We start from the raw sequence: 23,121 nt of genomic DNA, 5'->3' as shown, positions 1-23,121 counted from the left end.
CAGAAAGAAGGGGTAAGAGAAACATGGAAATAATGTGTCAAAAGGATAAATCAGAACCATGGAAGAATGAAATAAAGGGGAAGAGAGTGTAAAGTGGTGGATTAAAGAAGCATGAAGAGCAAGCAGGGTCGTACTGGGACAGGAAATAGGCCCTGGCACCAAAACAAAAGTGCTCCCCCTTTAGGGATTCCTGATTGTTGAAAAAGTGGCACACAGTTGTTACAAGCATTGGCCTAGCCAATAGTTCTCGCCTTTGGGACCTTATAAGTGTTTAGTTATGCAGCACAATATCCTTGGTGCAACAACATCAACTGCTGCATGGCTAAGCACTTATAAGGTCTCAAAGGCAGAGACCTATTGGCTATGCCAATGCTTGTTACACTTTTGTCCAACAGATCACCCGATTACCAACGGCTGATTTGAACTGTGATAATCACGGCCACACTCACATTGAGCCTTTCTAGAACGTCACAACAGCCCGCTTTAACATAGCGGACCCCCACCTATACTAGAATAGAAACCGTTTTTCACCGGTTACAATTAGCTCTTATTCCAGTCCCCCATAGTGTTATGAACCAGAACGACTAAAACAGTCCACTCTCCAGCCCTCATTCTGCTTATTTTTGACTCTTTAGAATGATGCCAGGCACACACTAAATAAGGAAATCGTCTTCCACTGGTCCATAATTCGTGACATGAGTGAAATTGTATGCTCGACCACAGGAGCATTGCCCAAGTAAGTCTCCCGCCTTTTACTCACCTTGCACATGTGCTAGTGAATTTAATTGAGATTTGTCCCTCATTTTTTCTTTAGAACTATTAGGAGCCCATGTTGGCCCAGTCAGTGACGGTTCAGACGCCGACCGTTGCATTAATGTAGGTATTTCCCTACTCCTAGTCCATACTATGAATACAGTCCACCACAAGCATCTAATGCTCGACTTTATGTTTTAGGTACTCACATTTCGTATCTATCCTGACGAAGACCCCAACATGAGGCAAGAATAACCCTTACATACATACAGGGGTCGAAACGTAGACTATACCAACCCAACACGCCATAGGACTCAACGCAATGGATTTGTCTAGCCTATGTGTGATGTGACTAGGGAACATGTGTACTAGCTTTAGTTTAAAGGCCTACTGATTTTAATGTGATGCTATCAATGTCACACCACCTTTACCCAGTCCCTCACAAACCCAATCACATCCCATCCTTCCTTCACTGAGAGCACCATCGCTGTAATGATTTGAAAATTACGCTTATAAACTTTGAAGATAAAAAGTTACTTCTGTGATGTAGTAATTCATAACTTACACGATTGTAAGAATAAATGCAGACTTTGAATATTGCAAGCTTTATTGTTCACTTTGTTTATCAATGAATAATGATACATGTATGTGGGGAACGTCTTTATGGAATAAGACAGAATATCTATAAATAATTGCGCAAACTCGGACCATTTCCCCTGTACTTACTCACTCACCCAGGTCCATGAGTTTTTAGGGTGCATCCCGTTAAAACTCAATACTCTCAGAGCAAGAGGCTTCTTGCGAGGGTTCTCTTTCATTATAATTTGTCACTATTTATTAGTATAATTTGTTGCTGACCGAATTGAGGGATACATCACAATGGAACTTGAGACCCTCTCTTATACGGAGGATCATATAAAGAATCGAATTGAGGGAGACATAGGGACAGCTTTTCTCACACCCAACAGCACTAGTGTAGACTACTCTTTGAATGAAAAAATAAACAAACTACAACGTTTGGAAAAGAAGCTGGTAAGAACAAAGCTACATGGACACCTCCTCACTGGATACCTAAGATCCAATATTATACCAACAGGACTACAAGTTCGTAATGAACCTGCCATATTCTTCGACAACCCCAAGTTCAAAGAAGGTTTCAGTTTCGTGGCAAACAATTGCTCGCGCCACTGGTTGGTGTTGGGGGTTGAGATGGCTAAGGAACAAGTAGAGAAGCTAACCAAAGAGATCGACTAGCTCAAAGAGGAAATAGCCAGCCATTCTGCCTTTGCGAGTGCCAGAGAGACACTGGATAGACTGAAGAAAACCCTGAAGGACTTTGATGTGGAGACACAAGCAAAAAAACTGGATAAGTTAGCGAAAGACATCCAGTACTACGACAAGAAGAAGACATATCCCTACCTACAAGCAGACTATTACAGGCAGGATACCCAGGGACGTTTCTTCTACAGAGGAAGAGGCAGTTACAGAGGAACACAGAGATTTACCAATTTTTCAGATTCTTCATACAGCGGCGACAGTGAAAACGAACAGGACGGACCAAGTGGAAACTACCAACACCAAGACCAATGGTATCAGTCACCCCAACAGCGCATGAGCGGTCAACAGCCGCCTTTTTAGGGGACATCCAATGGAGACCACCGAGAAGCAGAGGCAGAGGTGGATCCTGGAACAACCGCCCCACCCGGGGACAGAACCAACAGAACTGGGACGGAGGGAGACAACAGGGCCAGAACACAAAACTGGTGAGATTCCAGCAAGAAGACCACGGGGAGAGGAGCACCAGGAGGAAAACCTACAGATGGTAACCGGTGTTATCCCCAGGACAACAACCAGAGCCAGCCCAATAATTAATCTGTCAAGTAACACGCTAACTGCTGAAGAAACAAGTGTACTCACATCCCATGCCAACAGATTTAATATCAAAGCTGAACTCACCAGATTCTTCAGAAAGATACGACTGAAGAGCTTCTTTCAAAACCGACCCTCGACAGCTATGGCGGCTTTCACGAACCTACGACCTCCATCAACGTTTATGCCTACTATGGCATCAGTCTCTCATAGAATTTTGACATATGAGAGCGTGGTACACAGGGACGTTTTAATAACTTGTGAAGCCAGACCCTATGTGAAACACAACATCACTGTAGGAGAGTGTACAGCACTGAACCTACTTAAGAACAATAAATCAGTGGTGATCAAACCAGCCGACAAGGGCGGAGCCATAGTGATGTTGAATGTCGAAGACTACAAGGCCGAAATCTATTCCCAACTGAGGGATGGTGTTAGCTACAGACCCGTAGCAATGGACCCCACTAAGGAGATCAGATTGGAGATCTTGGCTATTACCAAGAACGCAAGTGAAATGGGCTTCCTCACAAAGAAGGAATTCGATTATCTCAACGTAGACCAACCCAGGGAACCAACGATTTATGTACTACCCAAAGTTCACAAAAACCCATTGAAACCACCTGGACGTCCAATTATATCAGGATGCAGATCTCTTCTAGAGCCACTATGCATATATGTGGATGTATTTCTAAACCCACTCGCTGAAGAAACACCCACATACCTCAGGGACACGATGCAAGTGATCAACCTGGTGGACCAGATGCCCTTTAACAAAAACAGCCAACTCCTGGTGACGATGGACATCGTCTCTCTATACACCAGTATTCCGCAGAGACTGGCTCTGGAATGTATGAGAAGAGCATTTCAAAGGAGGGAACAACCGGCAGGGGTCCCCACAGAATTCATCATTGATCTTTTGGAAATTGCCATGACAAAGAATTTCTTTGTGTTTTAAAACAAGTTCTACATCTAAAGTAAAGGAGTGGCAATGGGTGATGCCTTCTGGCGATTTTATACATGTCTGAATATGAACAGCAATGCATCTTATCAAGACACAACCCATACCATAACCAGATCTCTAGATGGCATAGGTACATAGATGACGTCTTCACGATATGGACTGGTGACGAGCTTGACCTGAATGCCTTCACAGAATGGCTGAACACACAGTCTGAAGATATTAAATTTACCATGCATATGGACAAGGAATCTATTGACTTCTTGGATATTAGCATGAGGGAAAAGGATGGAAAACTATACACTACACTATACAGGAAACCAGCCGAAAGGAATACCCTCTTGAGATGCACGAGCCATCACACCAGAGGACTCTGGGACAACCTGCCCTTTGGACAATTTCTCCGCATTCGGAGAAATTGCTCCTTAAAGGAGGACTTTTTCAAAGAATCTGATGATCTAATTTCTCGCTTGATGGATAGGGGTTATCCCAAGAGACTTGTGACAATATCTAAAAAAAGAGCTTGGTACCAGGACAGATCGATCCTACTGATGCCAAAAGTCACAGGAACGGGTGATATGGGTTACGACACACTGCACCAAAAGCAATGAAATCAAAAAAATAGTTTACAAACATTGGGGCTTGATTGCTGATGTTATTGACACCCCTGAACCACCGATGCATGCCTTCAAAAAGGCGAAAAACATAAGGGATCATGTGGTTCGTTCCCTGTTGGACACGCCACAGGCACCAACCATCCAAGGACTCTGGAACCTACCGGAAGTGGTAGGACACTTCAGATGCACCACTTGCCGAGCATGCCCCACATGTTGGGAAACAAAGAAAGTGGCTCATAATAATCTCACCATAGACCTCAGGTCCCTCACAAACTGTAACACCAGTGGAGTTATTTACGCTATTCTCTGTCTATGTGAGCTCATGTATATTGGACAAACCAGACACAAAATAAAGAACTGGATCTTCCAACACTGCAGCAGGATCCGATGTCAAACGACAGGGGCACCACTAGTAGAACACTATATGGATAAGAAACACACCCCAGAATTGATGAGATGGGTGATACTTGAAAAGATTACATAGGGTCCCAGAGGAGGCAACCTGAACTCTATTCTAAACACTAGGGAGTGCAAATGGATGCATACATTCAATACCATAACAAAAGGACTGAATGAACTTGATGCCAACTTTGCACAAATGGCAGGACTAGATCCTGAATAAACATACCGCAGCAAAACCATACTTGACGCACCTCATAGGTGCGGTAGCACTATAGGGACATATAGAAACCAGCTAAACCCTGTTAATATCAACCTATGTACTCACAGTGCGTAAAGAATCAAACCAACTGGTTGTTTATTACATGCACAGTAATCATATTAGCATTCTGAAAGGATTTATCCAAAGTATGATACCATATTGGCCCATGCTACTTGTGTAGACTGCTTCCCTGCAGTAAATAAAGCTCGAATCTTTGACGCCGAAGGAAGTGTCCCGTGTCTCTGTCACTTGTACGTCGGAGCAGGTTACCCACGAAGGTTTCAGGTGTTGTTCCCTGGCACCGCTGGGTCTTAAATAACCCAGTCCTTCAGTTGAGCGGTTGCTCCACTCACGCCTTGCTTCCTTCAGACGCTTCGCTTGAAGTCACCTGATTGCCCTGATTGCTGCCTGACTGTCCAGATTGAGCGCCTCGTGGTGCGCGCAGCGCTTGGTATCGTTAATGTGATTTGGTGCCTGCTTGACTTACTGCAGCGTTTGTATCGCGCCTAACATCGTTATTTTGCACACGTAATTTGTGCTCATTGGCCTGCATTGCGGGAAGGTTTAAAGCGCCTGCACTGTGTTTGAGATTTAATTGTACAGCATTTGGTGTACCTTGTCTCGCATTCCGGCTTTGCCCCAGTTTCGTTTCTGCTGCCGGGCGGCCATTTGGTGGAGTGTTTGTTGACATTGTATCTGCCCGTGTTTCCTCCCAGCTGCCCCGCCCACGCTCTGCCCCCTCCACTCTCCATTTATGTCCAATGTCCCAACGCGCAGCGTCCACGCGCTACGGCCACGCCGAAGGTGCGCCAAAGGTAAGCCCGTCTACGCCCGTCCGCGCCTGGACCGCGCCCAGCGCCAGACCCCCTGCCCCCCGTGCTGCCCAGCCCTCCCGCATTACCTACGATGCCTCCACCCTCCTAGCCCTTAACCCCGGTCGCGCCCCCAACTGCGTCCAAGCCGCTCCTGGACACACCCATGGACCTTTCTCCTGCTACTCCTGCAAATTCAGCGGCACCGACAACATCTCCGCTAAGACCACACCACAGATTCCCGACCCCAATCACCTACAATGCATCCTTCTCAACACCCGCTCGGTCCACAGACACGCCATCGACCTATGGAATCTACTAGACACCATCTCTCCAGACATCGCCTTCCTAACGGAAACATGGATGAACGCTTCCTCCGCACCAGACATCACCATTGCCATCCCTGAAGACTATAAGATCACTCGCAAAGACCGTACCAGCCACACAGGAGGAGGAATCGCTATCGTCCATAAGAAATCAATCCGCATCTCAACCAGCTCAGACGTCAATCTCGCCAACTCCGAACACCTCCACTTCCAGATCCACATCGACCCCAAAACCACACTCAGAGGCACCCTCCTCTACAGACCACCAGGCCCCGCGCAAAATTCAGTGAAGACATCACGGACTTCATCACTCCACACGCGCTCCCCTCCAAAGACTACATCCTTCTGGGAGACCTCAACTTTCACCTTGAAAAGATCAACGACCGCAACACCACCACCCTCTTGGACAACCTCGCCAACCTCGGACTTAAACAACTAGTCACTTCCCCCACCCACATCGCAGGTCACACACTCAACCCCATCTTCACCTCCAGCAATCATGTCTCCTTCAGCCACACTACGGAGCTCCTCTGGACTGACCACAGCTGCGTTCACTTCACCTACAACAAGCCAAAACCCACCAACCACCTCCAACCAACTCTGCAAAGAAACTGGAACAAAATCACCACCGACCAGATCTCCGCATCGCTCCTTCTAAACACCCCAGCCCACTCTTCTAACCCAAACCAAGCCGCCGCCAACCTCACCCTATGGTTATCCAACACCGCCGACACCTTAGCACCACTGAAAAAACGTCAAAGCAAACCTGGCAGCAAGAATGCCTCATGGTTCAACGATGATCTTAAGAAGTCCAAGAAACTCTGCCTTGAAAAGGCCTGGAAAAAAGACCCAACCACTAGCACCAAGGACGCCTTCAAAAACGCCACCCGCACTCACCACCAACTAATCCGAAAGGCCAAGAAAACAGCATTCAAGGATCGACTAGACAACAACGCCCACAACAGCAAGGAACTCTTCAACATCGTCAAGGAATTTTCCAATCCCTCGGCCAACTCCAACGACATCACCCCCTCTCAAGCCCTCTGCGACTCCCTAGCCTCATTCTTCCACAACAAGATTGCAGACATCCACAAAAGCTTCGACAACCATCCCGGAGACCAACCCACCCAACCATTTGCTGAACATTCTTCCCCCGTGAACACCCTTAACGAATGGAACCCAATCTCCACTGAGGACACCATCCGCCTGATGAACTCCATCCACTCAAGATCCCCCACAGACCCATGTCCTCATCACATCTTCAACAAAGCAGACTCCGTCATAGCACCGCACCTCCGAGACGTCATCAACTGCTCCTTCAACTCCGCCACCTTCCCGGAAGACTGGAAACACGCTGAACTCACCGCCCTTCTGAAAAAACCCACAGCGGACCCCACCGAACTCAAAAATTACCGCCCCATTTCGCTCCTTCCATTCCCGGCCAAAGTCATCGAGAAAGCTGTCAACAACCAGCTCGCCGCTTTCCTCGAAGCCAACAAATCCCTCGACTCCTCACAATCTGGCTTCCGAGCAAAACACAGCACTGAGACCGCCCTCATCGCAGCAACAGACGACATTCGAACTCTACTGGACAATGGAGACACAGTCGCCCGCATCCTCCTCGACCTCTCTGCAGCATTCGACACAGTCTGCCACAACACCCTTTTACAACGCCTCAATAACATCGGAATACAAGGAAAAGCACTTGAATGGATCACCTCGTTCCTCACCGGAAGAACCCAGAGAGTCCGCCTCCCACCATTCAAGTCCGAGGCCACTGAAGTCATCTGTGGCGTACCACAAGGATCCTCACTCAGCCCCACCCTCTTCAACGTATACATGAGCCCCCTCGCGGCCATAGCCCGCCAACACAACCTCAACATCATCTCTTACGCGGATGACACTCAACTAATCCTTTCTCTCACCAATGACCCCAGCACCGCCAAAACCAACCTACACGAAGGAATGAAAGAAGTTGCCGAATGGATGAAACAAAGCGGTCTGAAACTGAACTCAGACAAAACAGAAGTCCTCATCTTAGGTACATCCCCCTCTGCATGGGACGACTCTTGGTGGCCGGAAGCCCTTGGAAAAGCACCCATCCCGACAGACCACGCACGGAACCTAGGCGTCATCCTGGATTCTTCACTCTCAATGAACAGACAAGTCAGCGCCGTATCCTCATCCTGCTTCAACATTCTTCGCATGCTCAAGAAAACATTCCGCTGGATCCCCACCGAAACAAGGAAAACAGTCACCCATGCTCTGGTCACGAGCCGACTGGACTACGGAAACACCCTCTACGCAGGTACTACCGCTAAACTCCAGAAGAAACTCCAACGAATCCAAAACGCCTCAGCCAGGATCATATTAGACATCCCGCGCAACGAACACATCTCTGGTCACCTGAAAGACCTCCACTGGCTACCCGTCAATAAGAGAATCACTTTCCGACTGCTAACCCACGCACACAAATCACTCTACGACATCGGACCCGAATGCCTCAACTCACGACTGTCCTTCTACACCCCCTCCCGCCAACTACGTTCCTCCAGCCATGCCCTCGCCACTGTACCTCGCATCAATAAGACCACCATGGGAGGCAGATCCTTCTCATACCTGGCTGCTAAAACATGGAACTCACTCCCCGCTTACCTTCGCCTTACCCAGAACCACCTAGCATTCAGAAAGCAACTTAAAACGTGGATATTTGACAAGTAATCCTCCTCCCCTTTCTAAGCGCCTTGAGACCCTCCGGGTATGTAGTGCGCTATATAAATTCTCTGACTTGACTTGACTTGAATACACTTCAGTGAAAGTAACCGTTAATGTAACATTTACCTAAACGTAGTCTCATTGTGAAAGTACATATGTACAAGCTAAAACACGGTATTGCCTAGACTATGCAAAGATTAGCTGCCTACTCTTAGGCCGGATACTCATAACATGTGATTGTATTGTTGTAATCCTTTGAGTGTGTACTGTGAAGAACTTTCTGCCCATATTGTATTACCAAAAACACGGTATTACCTAGACTCTGCAAGGATTAGCTGCCTACTCTTAGACCGGATACTCATAACATGTGATTGTATTGTGGTAATCCTTTGAGTGTGTACTGTGAAGAACTTTCTGCCCATATTGTATTACCGAAAACACGGTATTACCTAGACTCTGCAAGGATTAGCTGCCTACTCTTAGACCGGATACTCATAACATGTGATTGTATTGTGGTAATCCTTTGAGTGTGTACTGTGAAGAACTTTCTGCCCATATTAAGTCACTCATTGGCCTATGATTGTGATATGTAAACATCAATAGAATGTATTTGTTTTATGTATTATATTATATATAACAACCGCGTAGTAATATTGATGGAAGACCTTGCATTAATAATGATGGAGCACATGGATGGAAGACTCCTACACAATACCCAAATAGGTCGACATTCATAATAGGCCTCTTTTCAGACGCCCCCTGGACCGTGTTGCAGCCCTTGACACGGCCCCATGTGAGACATGCAGGTGATTGGCCCCTACCGGCCGAGCCTCCCAAACTAGCATTCAGCGGCGGCACCACGAGTTACTAATGACTCATCCGGGCAGTGCCTCGCCCTGATGGCAGAGTAAACGCCGACAATGATCAGGTAGGAGAGTGTGCGGGAGCTTTTCCACCCGTTTAACCGGCACAATTGCTTAGGAACCGCACTGCCATACAGAGTCCCATTTTTTAAAATATCACGAGAGATTGCCTTTCATGTATACATGCGGACCTTAGCGTTTTGCAATGCTACGAAATTGTATTATTCTGCCTAATTTAGCGGGCCCCCACTTGGAACGGTGATACTTGCGCTTTTTAAAATACTAAATAAGTAACACCGCTGTAATGGTATTTTCGCTTTAGCCTAGCGAACCTTCAATAGTGACGGGGCAACCTTTTACATTTAGAATACAAGGCTGTAATGGTGCCTCTTCCGATTTTGTCCAACAGATCACCCGATTACCAACGGCTGATTTGAACTGTGATAATCACGGCCACACTCACATTGAGCCGATCTAGAATGTCACAAGACCGTAACAGCCCGCTTTAACATAGCGGACCCCCACCTATACTAGAATAGAAACCGTTTTTCACCGGTTACAATTAGCTCTCATTCCAGTCCCCCATAGTGTTATGAACCTGAACGACTAAAACAGTCCACTCTCCACCCAGGTCAAACAAGATTACTTTAGAAGCCATCCCAGAGTTATTAGATGATCATCCAACTACTGTAGAAGTCATTTTCACAGCATCGGACATCATCAAGCACTTGAAGTCATCAGCAGACTTAAGAAACTTGAGCTTGATGACTTGCGAATGACTTGAAAATGGGCATCTGATGACTTAACAAGGTGTGACTATTCCTGATGACTAGAGGAGGATTTACGAATGATAATGTGATGACTTCACAAGGTGTGACTATTCTTGATGCCTTCAGAAGATTTAAGAATGTGTATTTGATGACTTCACAAGGTGTGACTATTCCTGATGACTTCAGGAGGATTTAAGAATAAGTAAGTGATTACTTCATAAGATCCAATTGTGCTTGATGATTTGAAAATAAACATCCAAATCTCCACCAGCATCATTTCTTTTTAACATTATGAAATTGCTCCTGATGTTTTGAGAATTATTATACTTCAAGTGTAGATGGGTAATTGGAGAAAAATGTAACACACAAACGCCAAAAGTGACTACAGTGATCAAAAATAAGATGGGCCACTGCGAGGAAATATGCAGCTGCACAAGCAAAGTTCTCAACTGACCCTATCCCACGAGGTTAAATTTCAGCCAGTCTTTGATTTATCACCCAAAACATTGAGCAGGAAAATTATAAAATTGCAACTACAAGTTCCAGAATGCCTAGTGGTACTTAAAGGTGGATCTTATGTAATAAGTCAGGATGGCAACAACGTACCAGGTTTGGGTCTCAGCATGTCCATGTAATCTTTGTAGCAAGCATCATAGCTGCCTGTTTCCAAGGTCCCTGCTACACTAGTTACTCCAGTCTCATGTTATTCTTAGAATTCTGGGACTTGAGTCCTGGTTTTATACTGGGTTAAATAAGACTACAAATTCCAGATTTATATGAAAAAAAGGGACTGTCCTAACCAGTCATGCATCGACATGGCAAACTTGTCAACTATGACGTATTTACATACATTTTTGCAGAAGTGCCTTTCAGGTTGAGCCTGGGCAGCGCATGTGCTGCTCTGCGAGGCATGCTGTATTAAGGTTAGGCATAGAAGCTCCGCCCATTTCACGCCCATCTCTTCAATTGGCTCCTGTTACTATCTTTGCTACATTGTTGCTTTTAATTTGTAAATAGGCTTACTAGTCCCTCCTTGGTACAGCCTTGTCTGCATGTGTAACCTCCCATAATGACTGGAGTTTTTACCTGAGTTGTTACACAGTCTGTTTGATAAGTCGGTAAGCACTATTTTCTTTAATGATTTTCTCCTCTTTCACCCACTCCATCGCAGCACGCCGCTCGCATTCATAATGTATTTATTTAAATTACAGTGCGGTCCACTTTAACTATAGCAGCTGCACTTATTTAATTAATTAATTTACAGTTCGGCCCGCTTTCACTTTAGCTGCCACGCTTAATTACCAGCGTGGGCCGCTTTCACTTTAGTGGCCGCGCTACAAAACTACACATTATTTTTCACACTGTATAGTTGAGCACAAATGTCAGTTTTCAAAAATGAGCTGCACTGAAGCATATTTTGTACAGTCTGCACACAGAGATGCAGCAATGCAGTTAGCCCGTTTTCAAAATCCTAGAATAATGCACATATTCACGCAGTCTCCAGTGCTGCACTTTTGCACGTTTTACCCAGTTTGATAGTGAAACAAGAATGCGCCTAGTTTTTAGGCTCCTGAAGTAAGGCGCATTTCACATTTTCATAACAACTGCAGTAATGCGCGTTTGCCTAATCTCCACAGTGCTGCAGTTTGCTCATGTGTGATTAGTCACCCTAGCCGCACATTAATGCACATGTGTCCAAGTTCTGTAATGCTTCAGATGCTTTGCAACTGCATAAAAATGCAATAAAGCTCACATTAGGACCTTTTTCACAATATTTCGGCAATTTATATTATCCAATTATGACAACGCCAGTGCTGGACTAACTGAAATATGTGTCCCTTTGCGTCAATGCCACCGTAAGTTTCTTGATCAACACAATTATACAGTAGCGAACTTATGTGTCCTACTTATGCAGTGCTGTAGTAACGCCCATTTGTGCTTGTTTTTCACAATGCACAGTGATGCACATATGTACCACCACGAATACATCATGCTTTCATTAATACACACTGACAAACACTAACTAGCTCGCATACAGACACAGACTGAAGTACAGGCAGGCAAACAGACATACAGCGGTGCACACAAAAGCTCAGCACATAGTTTTCCAAATGCGCATGCCCAGCCAGGCACAGACTGCTCAATGTACAGCAACCGATAAAGATGCACAGAAACACACCACACTCACAAACCATGCGCACACAGGAGAAAGCTTTTCTTTAGACCCTGCTGCCGGATCAGCCGAACACAGAGGCTGTCTAGTCTTGATTTTATCTTCTGCCTCTTCCCCCACCCTACATTTCCTGCCTCTTTAGCTCCCTCTTGCAGACGCTTTATCGTTTCTGCTTGCTCCCTGTGTCACAATGCTCCTATCTTACTCTCTCATTTTTCACACTTTCTGGTGTTCTCTCTCTTGCTCAGAGTCTAATGATAAAATATGTCTTGGTTTCAGTCCCCAAAATTAAGTGGCAGTACCCACCAACTGCAATAACCCGTACAAATGAAGCCCTGCACCCCTCGACAACACCCCCTACATAGGCCAAAATGCAGCTAACACTCATGTGAATCACCCACGCGAGAAGTAAACCCAATGCAAATTGGAGCATTTTGAAACTCCACCTGGGATAAGGAAGTGCTTCTTAAAAGCTTCAACACGATACATAAAGATCCATGTTATGTTAATGGAGCTTTATAAAGCACGCTACCACCAAAAATGTCTTGTGAGAATTTTGCAGCACTGAGTTAAATCTGTTTTATTTCCTGTCTGCAAAATATTTTTTTTTAACTCACGGCTCCTGGGGCCTCTCTGCATTATTGTTTCCTATAACGAGTTGGTGTACGAAGCTTTCCTCAGTGTGTCTTGTCTGGTGGCAGTAAGAGAAGAACCGCTGTTGATGTTCACTTTTTCAGTGATGCTAAAGAAGAGTTCTCAGAGAGCCCAGCTGAGCAGTATTGATAGAAAGTGTGAAATCTGTGCACATTCCACCCTGCCTCCAATCCTCATTAAGAAGTGTGCAGAAATGTGCACGTATTCATTAGTGCCCAGAAGTCTTTAATGGCCCACTTCGCAGTAACCCGGTTTCATGATGCTTTGCTCGAGCGGTGCTCAGCTGGTCGCTTTCACTGCTGGTGATATGAGAAGAGGTGTGCACAGTCCACAAGCCCAACACTTAGTAGTAATGTGTTTTCATGTATTCTTTATATTGGCTTTATGTTGTCATCTAAACTGTGACTGCCAACGAAAGTAATGGTCAAAAATGTAAATTGCAGGTACGTAAGTGGTTTTTATAATCTTCGGCAGAATAAAAAGTCTGAGTTTACTTTGTTGGGATCTCCACAGCTAAAGCTAAGCCCTCTGAGCTAGCTTACCGATATCATGCCTGTCCGTGCTACTTCCTCTTCGTGGAGGTTATAAAATGTGTGCAGCGAGGTGACGTCCCATTCATCTCCCCCTCCTCCATATGTAATATTCTGCCTGTCCCCCACCGCCTCAGTATGACAATGATCCCATCCCTCCAAATAGTGACGTCACGAGTTTTAAGAACTAGAACTCCATGCCAGTAACGCCTGTTACCGACGCTGGCCCCCAGATCAGAAGGAGCGTACAGCAAGATACGGAGGAGAACCGAAGATGTCCGTGTGCGGTGGTGTTTCGGGGAAACCTTAGTTGGTGGAGTGTGCCCATCTTTGGCATAACCTCTGTATACCTTGCATTCAGTTTTTACACAATTAGAAATGGCTTAATTGTTTAATTTTCCAAATGTTCACTCTCTGCTTCCCACTCACCTTGATGCAGGAACCTAACTCACAGGTGGACCTTGCACAAGCCTACGCACATCCGGTAGCGCCGGAAGTGACGTCATTGGAAGCACCAAGGAAAACCGTGAGGGAGCAATGGCGTTTTTAAGGGGTAATGTGGTGCGGCTTGGCTCTTTAATTTACCCGACTTTGCGCGCATACAACTGGAAGCAGGGAAATGACTGATTGTGATATATCAGGTAAGGAAACCGCAGGACCGGTTTAGAGCGAATTGGAACCTGGATTATTTATATGGTTACTCGCCCGTATTTTTTCCTCATATGTGTGCTCACAAGTAGCCTAAACAATCAAGGTTTAGTGACTAAAAAAATCATGTTAACAAATGTTGAAAAGTGTGGGAAGGATTCAAAACGTTCTTTTGAACAGGTCTCTGCTCCGACGGGCCCACCGACATTAGTGACCCTGCAGATGCTAGCTAGCGCCTGGAAGGGGGTATTGCTGCTGCAGCACACCTGACGACCCACTGCTGGAGCGCCGCAGCGCTCAAAGGTGCTCAAGAATCGACAAATCATAGATTTATTTAAAGAGACTGAAAATCATCTGGGATCCCCCCACCTCCCCCCCCCCTTTCAGGTTCTCCATGATCTCTTTTCTGGCTATTTAGGGTTCAACGTGGTAATGTTGTATCAGTAGATTATACAAGTGTATACTCCCCTGTATTGTCTCTGGTTTCAGAATGTTTTCATTTTCTAGTGATGGCCTCCCCGACTGCACCAGATGGACACTGTCTGTGAAAGACGGCCGATCATTACGTAATTTCTCCTAACAGTTATCATTGCACGCCCACAGCACCGTACCCAGTACCTAAAATTCACAGGAACAATATTACACCAGGCAGTTATTTTCCATATTGCACAATAATGTTATCAATTCATTGACTTGCATATTTAAAAAAAAGGGACGCTTAAGATGTTACATTCAGTATAAAATACACAAGGAAAGGTGAGCGAATCTTTTGAATTGGAAATGTACCCACGTGGGCCAGCTGTCTGCTACTTTGTGGTGTAAACTGCCTGTGGGAGGTATGGTAGGGTCAAAATACACGGTATACATTAGTACACACAAAAGAAGGGGAATGGATGGGTGAATGAATGTATGTTTGGCTGGAGGAACTTGATGGTATGGAAGGATGGGTGGGTGCGTAGGTTGGTGACTGATTGAACGCGTGGATGTATGATTAAGTATATTGAAATTGATGGGAGACAGAATGGATGCCTGGGTGGATGAATTCATGTTTGTCGTATGGATAAACAGGCAAATGTATGGGCGGACCGATGAACGGATGATTGGGTGGATGTATGTATGTATGGATGAATGAATGCATGCCAACAGGAAGGATAGATGTCTATCTCTGTATTTAGCGGTTTCCTTTTCACTTGTTCTGTTCGGTGGTTCCCAGCTTCAGGGCAATTTAATCCTGTCTTCATTGTGATACACAATGCACATCTTGGCCAGCATCCTAATTTTTCGCGAAACTTTTAAAGATGGTTTCCCAGTACTTTCAAACAAGAAAGGCAAGTTAGATAAAGGGCGTCAGTCTCTGTAACATAATTTTGTATGGCATTGTAGATTCACTAGCTATAAATACGTGTTGGAGAGGGACTCATACCCCCGCCCAGCCCCCCGCCTCCACCCCCTAAGTTTCAGGCTGCACAGAGACAGAGCGCAGGTCGAGGAAAGAGCGCAGCACCTCTCATGCTAATGGCTTTTAATAATAAAACAAGATAAACGCTAGTAGAACTGAAAATTAAAAACCTTTTTTTAAAGGTAAACACTGTACAAGAGTAGTTCGAGGCTAAAAATTAAGTTGATATGCTGAGCTTAATTTGTCAGAGTTTTGCATTGGAGCAAACATAATTTAGTGCCGATAAATGGTGGCCTCAACACTGGTATGTACCCAGAAAATTAGGACATGGATTAGGAGCCAAAAAATCAGTGTCTGACTAAATTTTGAAACCATTACTAACAATAGGGCTCTACTTGTGAGACCTATTGCATTGCAAATGCTTGTTTATTTTAATTCCTGTGTTTGCTGAGGGAATACAATATAGGTTTTCGATTTTGTACACTGAATTATGGAGGTTTTTAAGCCATGCTTAGACACTGCTTTATTTACACCCAAATACCCCTACAGTGTAATGAAGTCTGTAGTCGCCTTTCGGGAGTTTCCTTAGCTCTGGCTCTTAAATAAAAAGGCGATTGATGAAAGTAAGTAACACAGACCTCTCTACGTCATACCTCAGGATGAAAGGAGAGGCTAGTGATGGAGAAAGTAAATGACCAGCCACTTACAAAGGCATGAGAGGGGCTAGGCGAATGCTGATAGTGGGGTGAGGACACAAAGGAAGGTGGGCCCCCCAGGGAGAGGCAGATGGAGATAGGAGTAGACGCAGAGATAGCAGGGGAGCCTAGGAGAGACTAAAGGAGACTAACAGAAACATAGGGAGAGTAAGACTGAGGTGACACTGTATTGCAAGACAGTAAGAGAGCAAAGTAGCCACAAGAGCATAGAGAAGGCATATGTGGGAGAGGGTAGCTAGAGTTGACAGCGAGTCAGGGTGCCTCCATCAATGTTGCATGAACGTTGGTTTGTACTGGTTTTACTTCAATTGAAGGGGATATTCACTTCGTATGGCCAGGTTCCCAGCGGATGTGTACATTCCAGCAATTTCCATATTCGCCAGCTGCTACTGAGGAGCTGCTACTGCAGTAGGCTGTTGTGTAGCTAAGGCAATACATAGGAGTGTAGGTCCACTCTACCATTCACCCTACGGAGGTATTTAAAATGAGTACCATTGAATTGGGTAACAATAAACATCTGTTATTCAGCACTAAGATACCCTTGGGTCAACGTGCACTTCTCAAATACATGTTATGTTGATGTTAACATGTGGTCGGCATATAGTGGTTTGTGTGTGGTACCACTAGGCTCAACATATCCATGCATTACTATGGCATTTGCCATACTGTCTACAGTCTGATATGCTTCTTGTGAAATTGCAGAATGCTGTTACAAGGAAGCCAGTTGATTGACAGAGAGAGACAGAAATGTAATAAATACAAAAGGTCATGGTTAACACCAGGCCTAATTAGCAGCCCAATTAATAAAGAAAGTGTCAAAAGGGCACCCATGATATATGCAGTACAGATATACAGCTTTCGTGAATTCACAAACATTTACAGAAGTAGCCCAAGAAAAATAGTACTCCTAGAAAATATCTGTAAACTGCATTTTAGCATAAACATGCATGTGTAGATTTGTTCATGCGAAAATCTTAGTTTTGCAAGTTCACTTTCCCTCCAACCACCCTCTGGATAGAGGAAATAGTTTTTCCTCTCCTCTCCAATGATGTCTCTTTGCAGGGCATTCCTGCTGTACAATTGTGAATGGCATCGCAATCGTGCAGCAGGAATGACCCCACTAGGCACCAGGGATTATTTTTATGTTGAAATGGAAGTGACTCCTTGGGCAAGGGTCGCTTTCAATGGTGGGAGTTTATTTGTACCTATCTTCTTCCCCCTCCCCTAGAGCCAGGGGATTGTTTTTATTGGGCATGGGGGCAATCCCTTAGGCAAGGATTGCCTCCTACTTTTTCTTGGTACTAGTGGCTGCTTTCTCCTCCTCCTCCCGGGGACAGATCAGCCCGTTTTTGTGGCCTTCTGTCCTGGGGGGAGGGAGGGGGGGGGGGGGGGGGGGGGGGCTTCACTAGAGCCAGGAATTCGTTTTTATAGTGTATTTACTCTAAATGAGTTTCATTTCCCTGCATGAATTTGTTTTTTTAATGGTGCATTAATAGCAGTATGTGTAGCTTCTGTTTGTTTGAGTGTGAAAACCTTTTTTTGCATTTGTGCTCAATGTGTATTTTGTTGTCTTGTGAGTAATTGGTGTTGTTTTTTCTTTCTAGTCGGTTATTGTTGATTTTTGCTGTGTCTCTGCAGATTAGGTGCTGGTGAGTCTATCTATCTCTGGTAAGTGAGTCGTATGGTTTAGGAGTATATAGATCTTTGTGATAAAGCCACACTTTGTTACTTGTTTTGCACATTGTTGGTTGTCTCCTTTCTTAGGGGGTCATTAGGATCGTGGATGGACTTGAGTCCGTCCACGACCCCTGAGTAGGAGGGAACGTCCGCATGGGCTGCGGCGTTCCCTCTGTGCAGATTAGGATGTGACCGCCAGGGTGGCGGTCACATCCTCTATTTTTAACATTGCGGCGGGTGCGGCTTCAAGCTGCACCCGCAGCAATGTTAAAAATGCACGCATTGCATTTGAATGTAGAAAGTGGCAGGCACCACGCGGTGCCTGCCGCTTTCTGCATACAAATACAGTGGTACCCCCCATGTGCACCCCCACCCCCCCTTCACCTAAGGGGCCCGCAACGGGCCCCCGCAGTGAAGTTACACATGCTTTTCCACGGCGGAAAAGCCGCTGCGGAAAAGCATGTTTCTGTGCACATTCTAATGTGGCTGACGGTGTCTGAGAGACACCGTCACCATATTAGTGCTTTTCCGCCGCGGTTGTAAGCCAACCGCGCCGGAAAAGCTGCGGGCGGAAACCAGGACCCACCAGCCACCGTAATGTGGCGGTGGGTCTTTGGTGGGTCCGCAGAGGATTTTCCGCATCCTCCAGGCCGGCGGTGGCTTCCGCTGGCCCTGCGGATGCGGAAAATCCTCCATCCTAATAAGCCCCTTAATCTGGATTATGGCTAGCCACAGGATTACTGCTCAGCAGGTTGTTGGTAACTTTGTGGGTCTTCCTCTGACCATGTATCAGAGACTGATTCCCCATCACCCTGATTGTGACCGTCTTTTTAAGATTTGGCCTGTCATCCGACAACCGAGCAAATCTTAGATTGTTAGCCATGTACAAATGCCAAATTAACATCCAAAAACCATGACTTGTGATATATATATATTTTTAGTATGTAACCTAACATAATGCCAAATAGGTAATAGTTGTCTTATATTGCAGACTGGTGACGTCCTGCTTTTGGACAATCCCGGGGAAGTTCTTTGTAAATGGCTGGTCGAAAATATAGGTGAAGCTGGTCGGACAATCACCGAAGAGAGAGATTTTAAAGCTACGATTCTGTTCCAATCATCTGGTAAGCACAATAAGTAAACCTTTATAATAAGTTTGCAACTGCAGGATAATGGTACAAATTACCAACCTGTTTCAGTAAAAACCTAGATTTGTGATCAATTAATCCAATAATGGACAGTAAAAATGAACATGCATGTCCTCACATATGCCTTGGATTGCTCTCCAGAGACAAATGTAACACTTATGAAAAGGGCTGAAACGTTTAGCTTGTGGCACTACTATAAGGCAGCCATTTTTGGATGAACTATTTTATTTAGGCAACTTTTTTCAGGAGGTTCAAGTTCAGGCTTACAATGTGTACTGTCTATTAAGGACAACCTACTTACTTGGTTATGGATAGATTGTACATTTGTCCTTTATTATCAATACCTCTTTATTTATATATTATGGCTAGTGTGTGAAGATATATTGCAAGTGGTCAATCTGTTTTGAAGTTTATATGTTAATATATATTTTTTCTCTTAAGTTTTTTTAGTGAAGAAACAGTGTCTAATGATTCAGGATATTTTTCAAGAGATAATTGCAAGCTATTCTGGCACTTTAAAATCTTTCTGCATGCAATGTTTTTAAATATGGCTGCTTTATACTGTTGGAGGGAACCTAGCAAATATTACATTGTTAGCCATGTATAGATGCCAACTCAAAAAACCACTCTTCCTATATATATTTTTTAATATGTAACCTAACATGATTGCAAATAGTTAATAGTTGTGTTATTTTGCAGACTGATACGCAGCCGTTGGTGAAGGACTCAAATGATCCTTCACGGTTCAAAGATGTTCTCGTTCCAAAGCGGAAATTGCACAAGCTCTTGGAGGAAGCCAAGGCAGCTCAGGACAGTGCAGGTTTTCTTCTCAATGGTATCAGCGAAATACTTTTTTCTCCAAAAGAACTTGCATCTGCAAAAGGTGTAACGAAGGCTCGTGCTGGAACAGCTGTCCTTGATGAGGAGAAGGTTGATGCATTATTTGGTAAGATATTACAAATGTTCAAAGTAACATTCATTCAATCTTGGATTGCGAAAATTCATTATTATACATGGTACCTGGTGTTAAAGGTTTGCATGTGTGGTCTGGTATCATATAATGGTAAGATGACTCAATCATTACTCAACAGATGTCTGCAAAAGAGCAAGAAGAGCAATGGGGGTCTTGTAATTTATTAACAATTTGTGCTGAGTTTGTGTTTCAAATCTGGCACAAAGCTGTGAGTTGTGATTTTATTTCTAAATCTGTGGTCCAGGTGAGGGGCTCAAACTGGATGAATGGGTGATGGCAAACTGAACTTATAAAATACTGTGCTTGCAGCTTTTATTTAGCCACATGTGCCTCTTTGACCAAGTGCCCTTAATGTTACACTTATGAACCCTTGTAACCCTAACAATATCTCATCTGGCACTCTATATGAAATAATGGAACAAACTTTTTAAAGGAAGCTCAGCCCTATTAAAATCTAAAAATAGTTGTGGTAACATGATACTGATGTATGTTATTTTATTTTTCCAGAGTTCATGAAGTCTGTCTGCAGTACCAACGGCTGGCCATCACTGGACTACAGAAGTATGAGAAGGAAGCTGGCGATAAAGATTTGCAATGCTAGGAGAGGATTAAAGAAAACTCCGAATCTAGAATCAAACGACTAAGTTGCTGGTTTCCGTTAAGCAATTTGTTCTGGTTGCAGTAGCCTGGCCTTTTTTCCCTCCCTTTTTCCTGGACTTTTTTCTGGATTTTTCCTCTTGTTCGGTATCCTGGCCCCCATGGGGCTAAATATGTGCTTGCGATAAATAAAATTACATGTTGACACATACCTTTTGAACATTTTTCGTTTCACCACTGTTTGGTTTAGTCTTTTGCCACTGGTCACCATGTCAAACAGCTTCAAATAATGCTCTGTACCTCAAAATAAGGCAAGTCCCAGTGAGTCATGAGTATGGGAGTAGCAGCATGCATAAACAGTAGCGGCTCGTATAGGGCGTGCTGTGGGGAGGGGAAGTGTAGCAAACATGGACATACGCGGAACGGAGGAATGTAATTACTTTCCTTCGTTCTGTTGTATGTCCGTGTTTGCTACCCTGCCCCTCTCCGCCCGTGCCACCTCCCTGTTGCACGCCCTATGCAAGCCGCTACTGGTTGCTACGCTTATCTGAATGCAAAGTATAACATTCTTGCAGACCACTACTTTTGTATGAAGGTGCTTGTGGTATTTCTGCAGCAGAAACCTAGCTAAAATTGCATTTTTCAGATTTATTTTAAACCGGTATCTACCTCTCACTGTAGAATTAAAAAGTAATCTTTCCAAAGCAGGAGAAAATTAATCTGTGAATTAGGACCAGGTTTAGAGAACTTTTGTGTTTGGTTTGCTTGTTTTATAATGCAGACCTGAATCAAAATCCTTTTCAGGATTTACAAATCGAAGCAAACAGGTATTTGGTACAACACTCATCAAAAATGGGAAAGTTTCCACAAACAGTACCCTTCAGTACAAAACCCAGACTAGACTCTCAGACAACATTGCATTCTAGTGTAGTGGTGTTAAAGAGAGGGATAGACATGCCACTTCCCTGCTCTCTCCCTGTTATGCAACACAGCCAATTAGGGTGCTGCACTGCGTTCAGTGACAGTTTTATAAATCTGTGCCTTACTTTATAACTTGTGGCATTTCAAACTATTCTTGGTATTGTGTAAAAAAGGCATATTACATCAAAGTGGCCTGTTTTTGACAGGAAAGTACATCTAACAGGTGGTCTGCCAAATGTTTTTCTTACCAGCAAATCCATAGTCCTAAACTAGTAGGGAATACTGGCAGTAGGGGTAAAAAGCTGCTAACATGGAATTGTCAAGGTGTAATTCAACTGTAATAATTTATTAATGATTCTAAATTATTAATTAGATCTGGGAGTAATCCACTCTTAGCCTTCAGTTGGTTTAAAATAATCCAAGAGTATTTAAAGTAATCCATGCTCATTTTTGCGTTGGCATTAAATCATCCTAGCGTAATCAACACTGAAAATATAATGGGGCCAGTCTGATGTAATCAATATCCATCCTGAAGCTGTCATAGGATCATCCAGGAATAATCCACACTCATCCAGAAATTGTCATGGGATCATTCCAGAGTAATCCACTTCCACCCTGGAGCGGTTATAGGATCATCCTGGAATAATTGACAGTCATCCTTAAATTGTCTAGAGCCCATCCTGGAGTCATTATCACTTATCCTGATGCTGTCAATTAGTGTTCGTGGAGTTGTAAAAGGTAATCACTCCCTGCCAGTGGAAGTCATCAGAACACCATCCTAGCGTAGTTTTTGTGATTACAGTAAGAGTCATCAGAACACCATCCTAGCGTAGTTTTTGTGATTACAGTAATAGTCATCAGAACACCATCCTAGCGTAGTTTTTGTGATTACAGTAAGAGTCATCCCATATAAATAATCAGCCCTGTGGGCAGATTTCAGGATGGCCTGGGATGACGTCCCCAGGAATGGCTGGCTGAAGTCATCGGATGACAGCAGAATCACTCCAGGATGATCTTCCTTTTTGACTAGGGCAGCCCTCATTCTGCTTATTTTTGACTCTTTAGAATGATGCCAGGCACGCACTGAATAAAGAAATCGTCTTCCACTGGTCCATAATTCGTGACATGAGTGAAATTGTATGCTCGACCACAGGAGCATTGCCCAAGTAAGTCTCCCGCTTTTACCCACCTTTACGGGTACACGGCACATGTGCCAGTGAATTTCATTGAGATTTGTCCCTCATTTTTTTTTTGAAATATTAGGAGCCCGTGTTGGCCCACGCAGTGACGGTTCAGACGCCGACCGTTGCATTAATGTAGGTATTTCACTACTCATAGTCC

At 44.5% G+C, this 23,121-nt stretch overlaps 2 protein-coding genes across 2 annotated transcripts in view; one reads left to right on the top strand and one right to left on the bottom strand.

Annotated features, from left to right (window-relative positions):
* The window catches only part of IL7R (interleukin 7 receptor), a 369,475-nt gene that overhangs the window by 300,604 nt on the left and 45,750 nt on the right, over positions 1-23,121 (bottom strand). The gene's annotated exons all lie outside the window — the stretch shown is intronic.
* Positions 4,259-21,199, top strand: LOC147726405 (uncharacterized). The gene is made up of 4 exons (XM_086962728.1): positions 4,259-4,366; positions 19,200-19,265; positions 19,989-20,235; positions 20,770-21,199. Exons 1-4 carry the CDS (start codon positions 4,259-4,261, stop codon positions 20,904-20,906), a joined length of 558 nt encoding a protein of 185 aa, XP_086818854.1. The 3' UTR covers positions 20,907-21,199.

Source organism: Lissotriton vulgaris, chromosome 3_1 (genome assembly GCF_964263255.1).
Source record: "Lissotriton vulgaris chromosome 3_1, aLisVul1.2, whole genome shotgun sequence".
NCBI lineage: Eukaryota > Metazoa > Chordata > Amphibia > Caudata > Salamandridae > Lissotriton > Lissotriton vulgaris.
Note: the sequence above shows the minus strand (reverse complement) of the source record. Positions and strands in the feature narration are given on the sequence as shown.

Excerpts from the sequence above, each read along its gene's own strand:
- LOC147726405 (XM_086962728.1), top strand. The coding sequence starts at position 4,259 with ATGCATGCCTTCAAAAAGGCGAAAAACATAAGGGATCATGTGGTTCGT. Across the intron at positions 4,367-19,199 it reads TCTGGAACCTACCGGAAGTG|GTGAAGCTGGTCGGACAATC; the intron begins GTAGGACACTTC and ends TCGAAAATATAG. Across the intron at positions 19,266-19,988 it reads GATTCTGTTCCAATCATCTG|ACTGATACGCAGCCGTTGGT; the intron begins GTAAGCACAATA and ends GTTATTTTGCAG.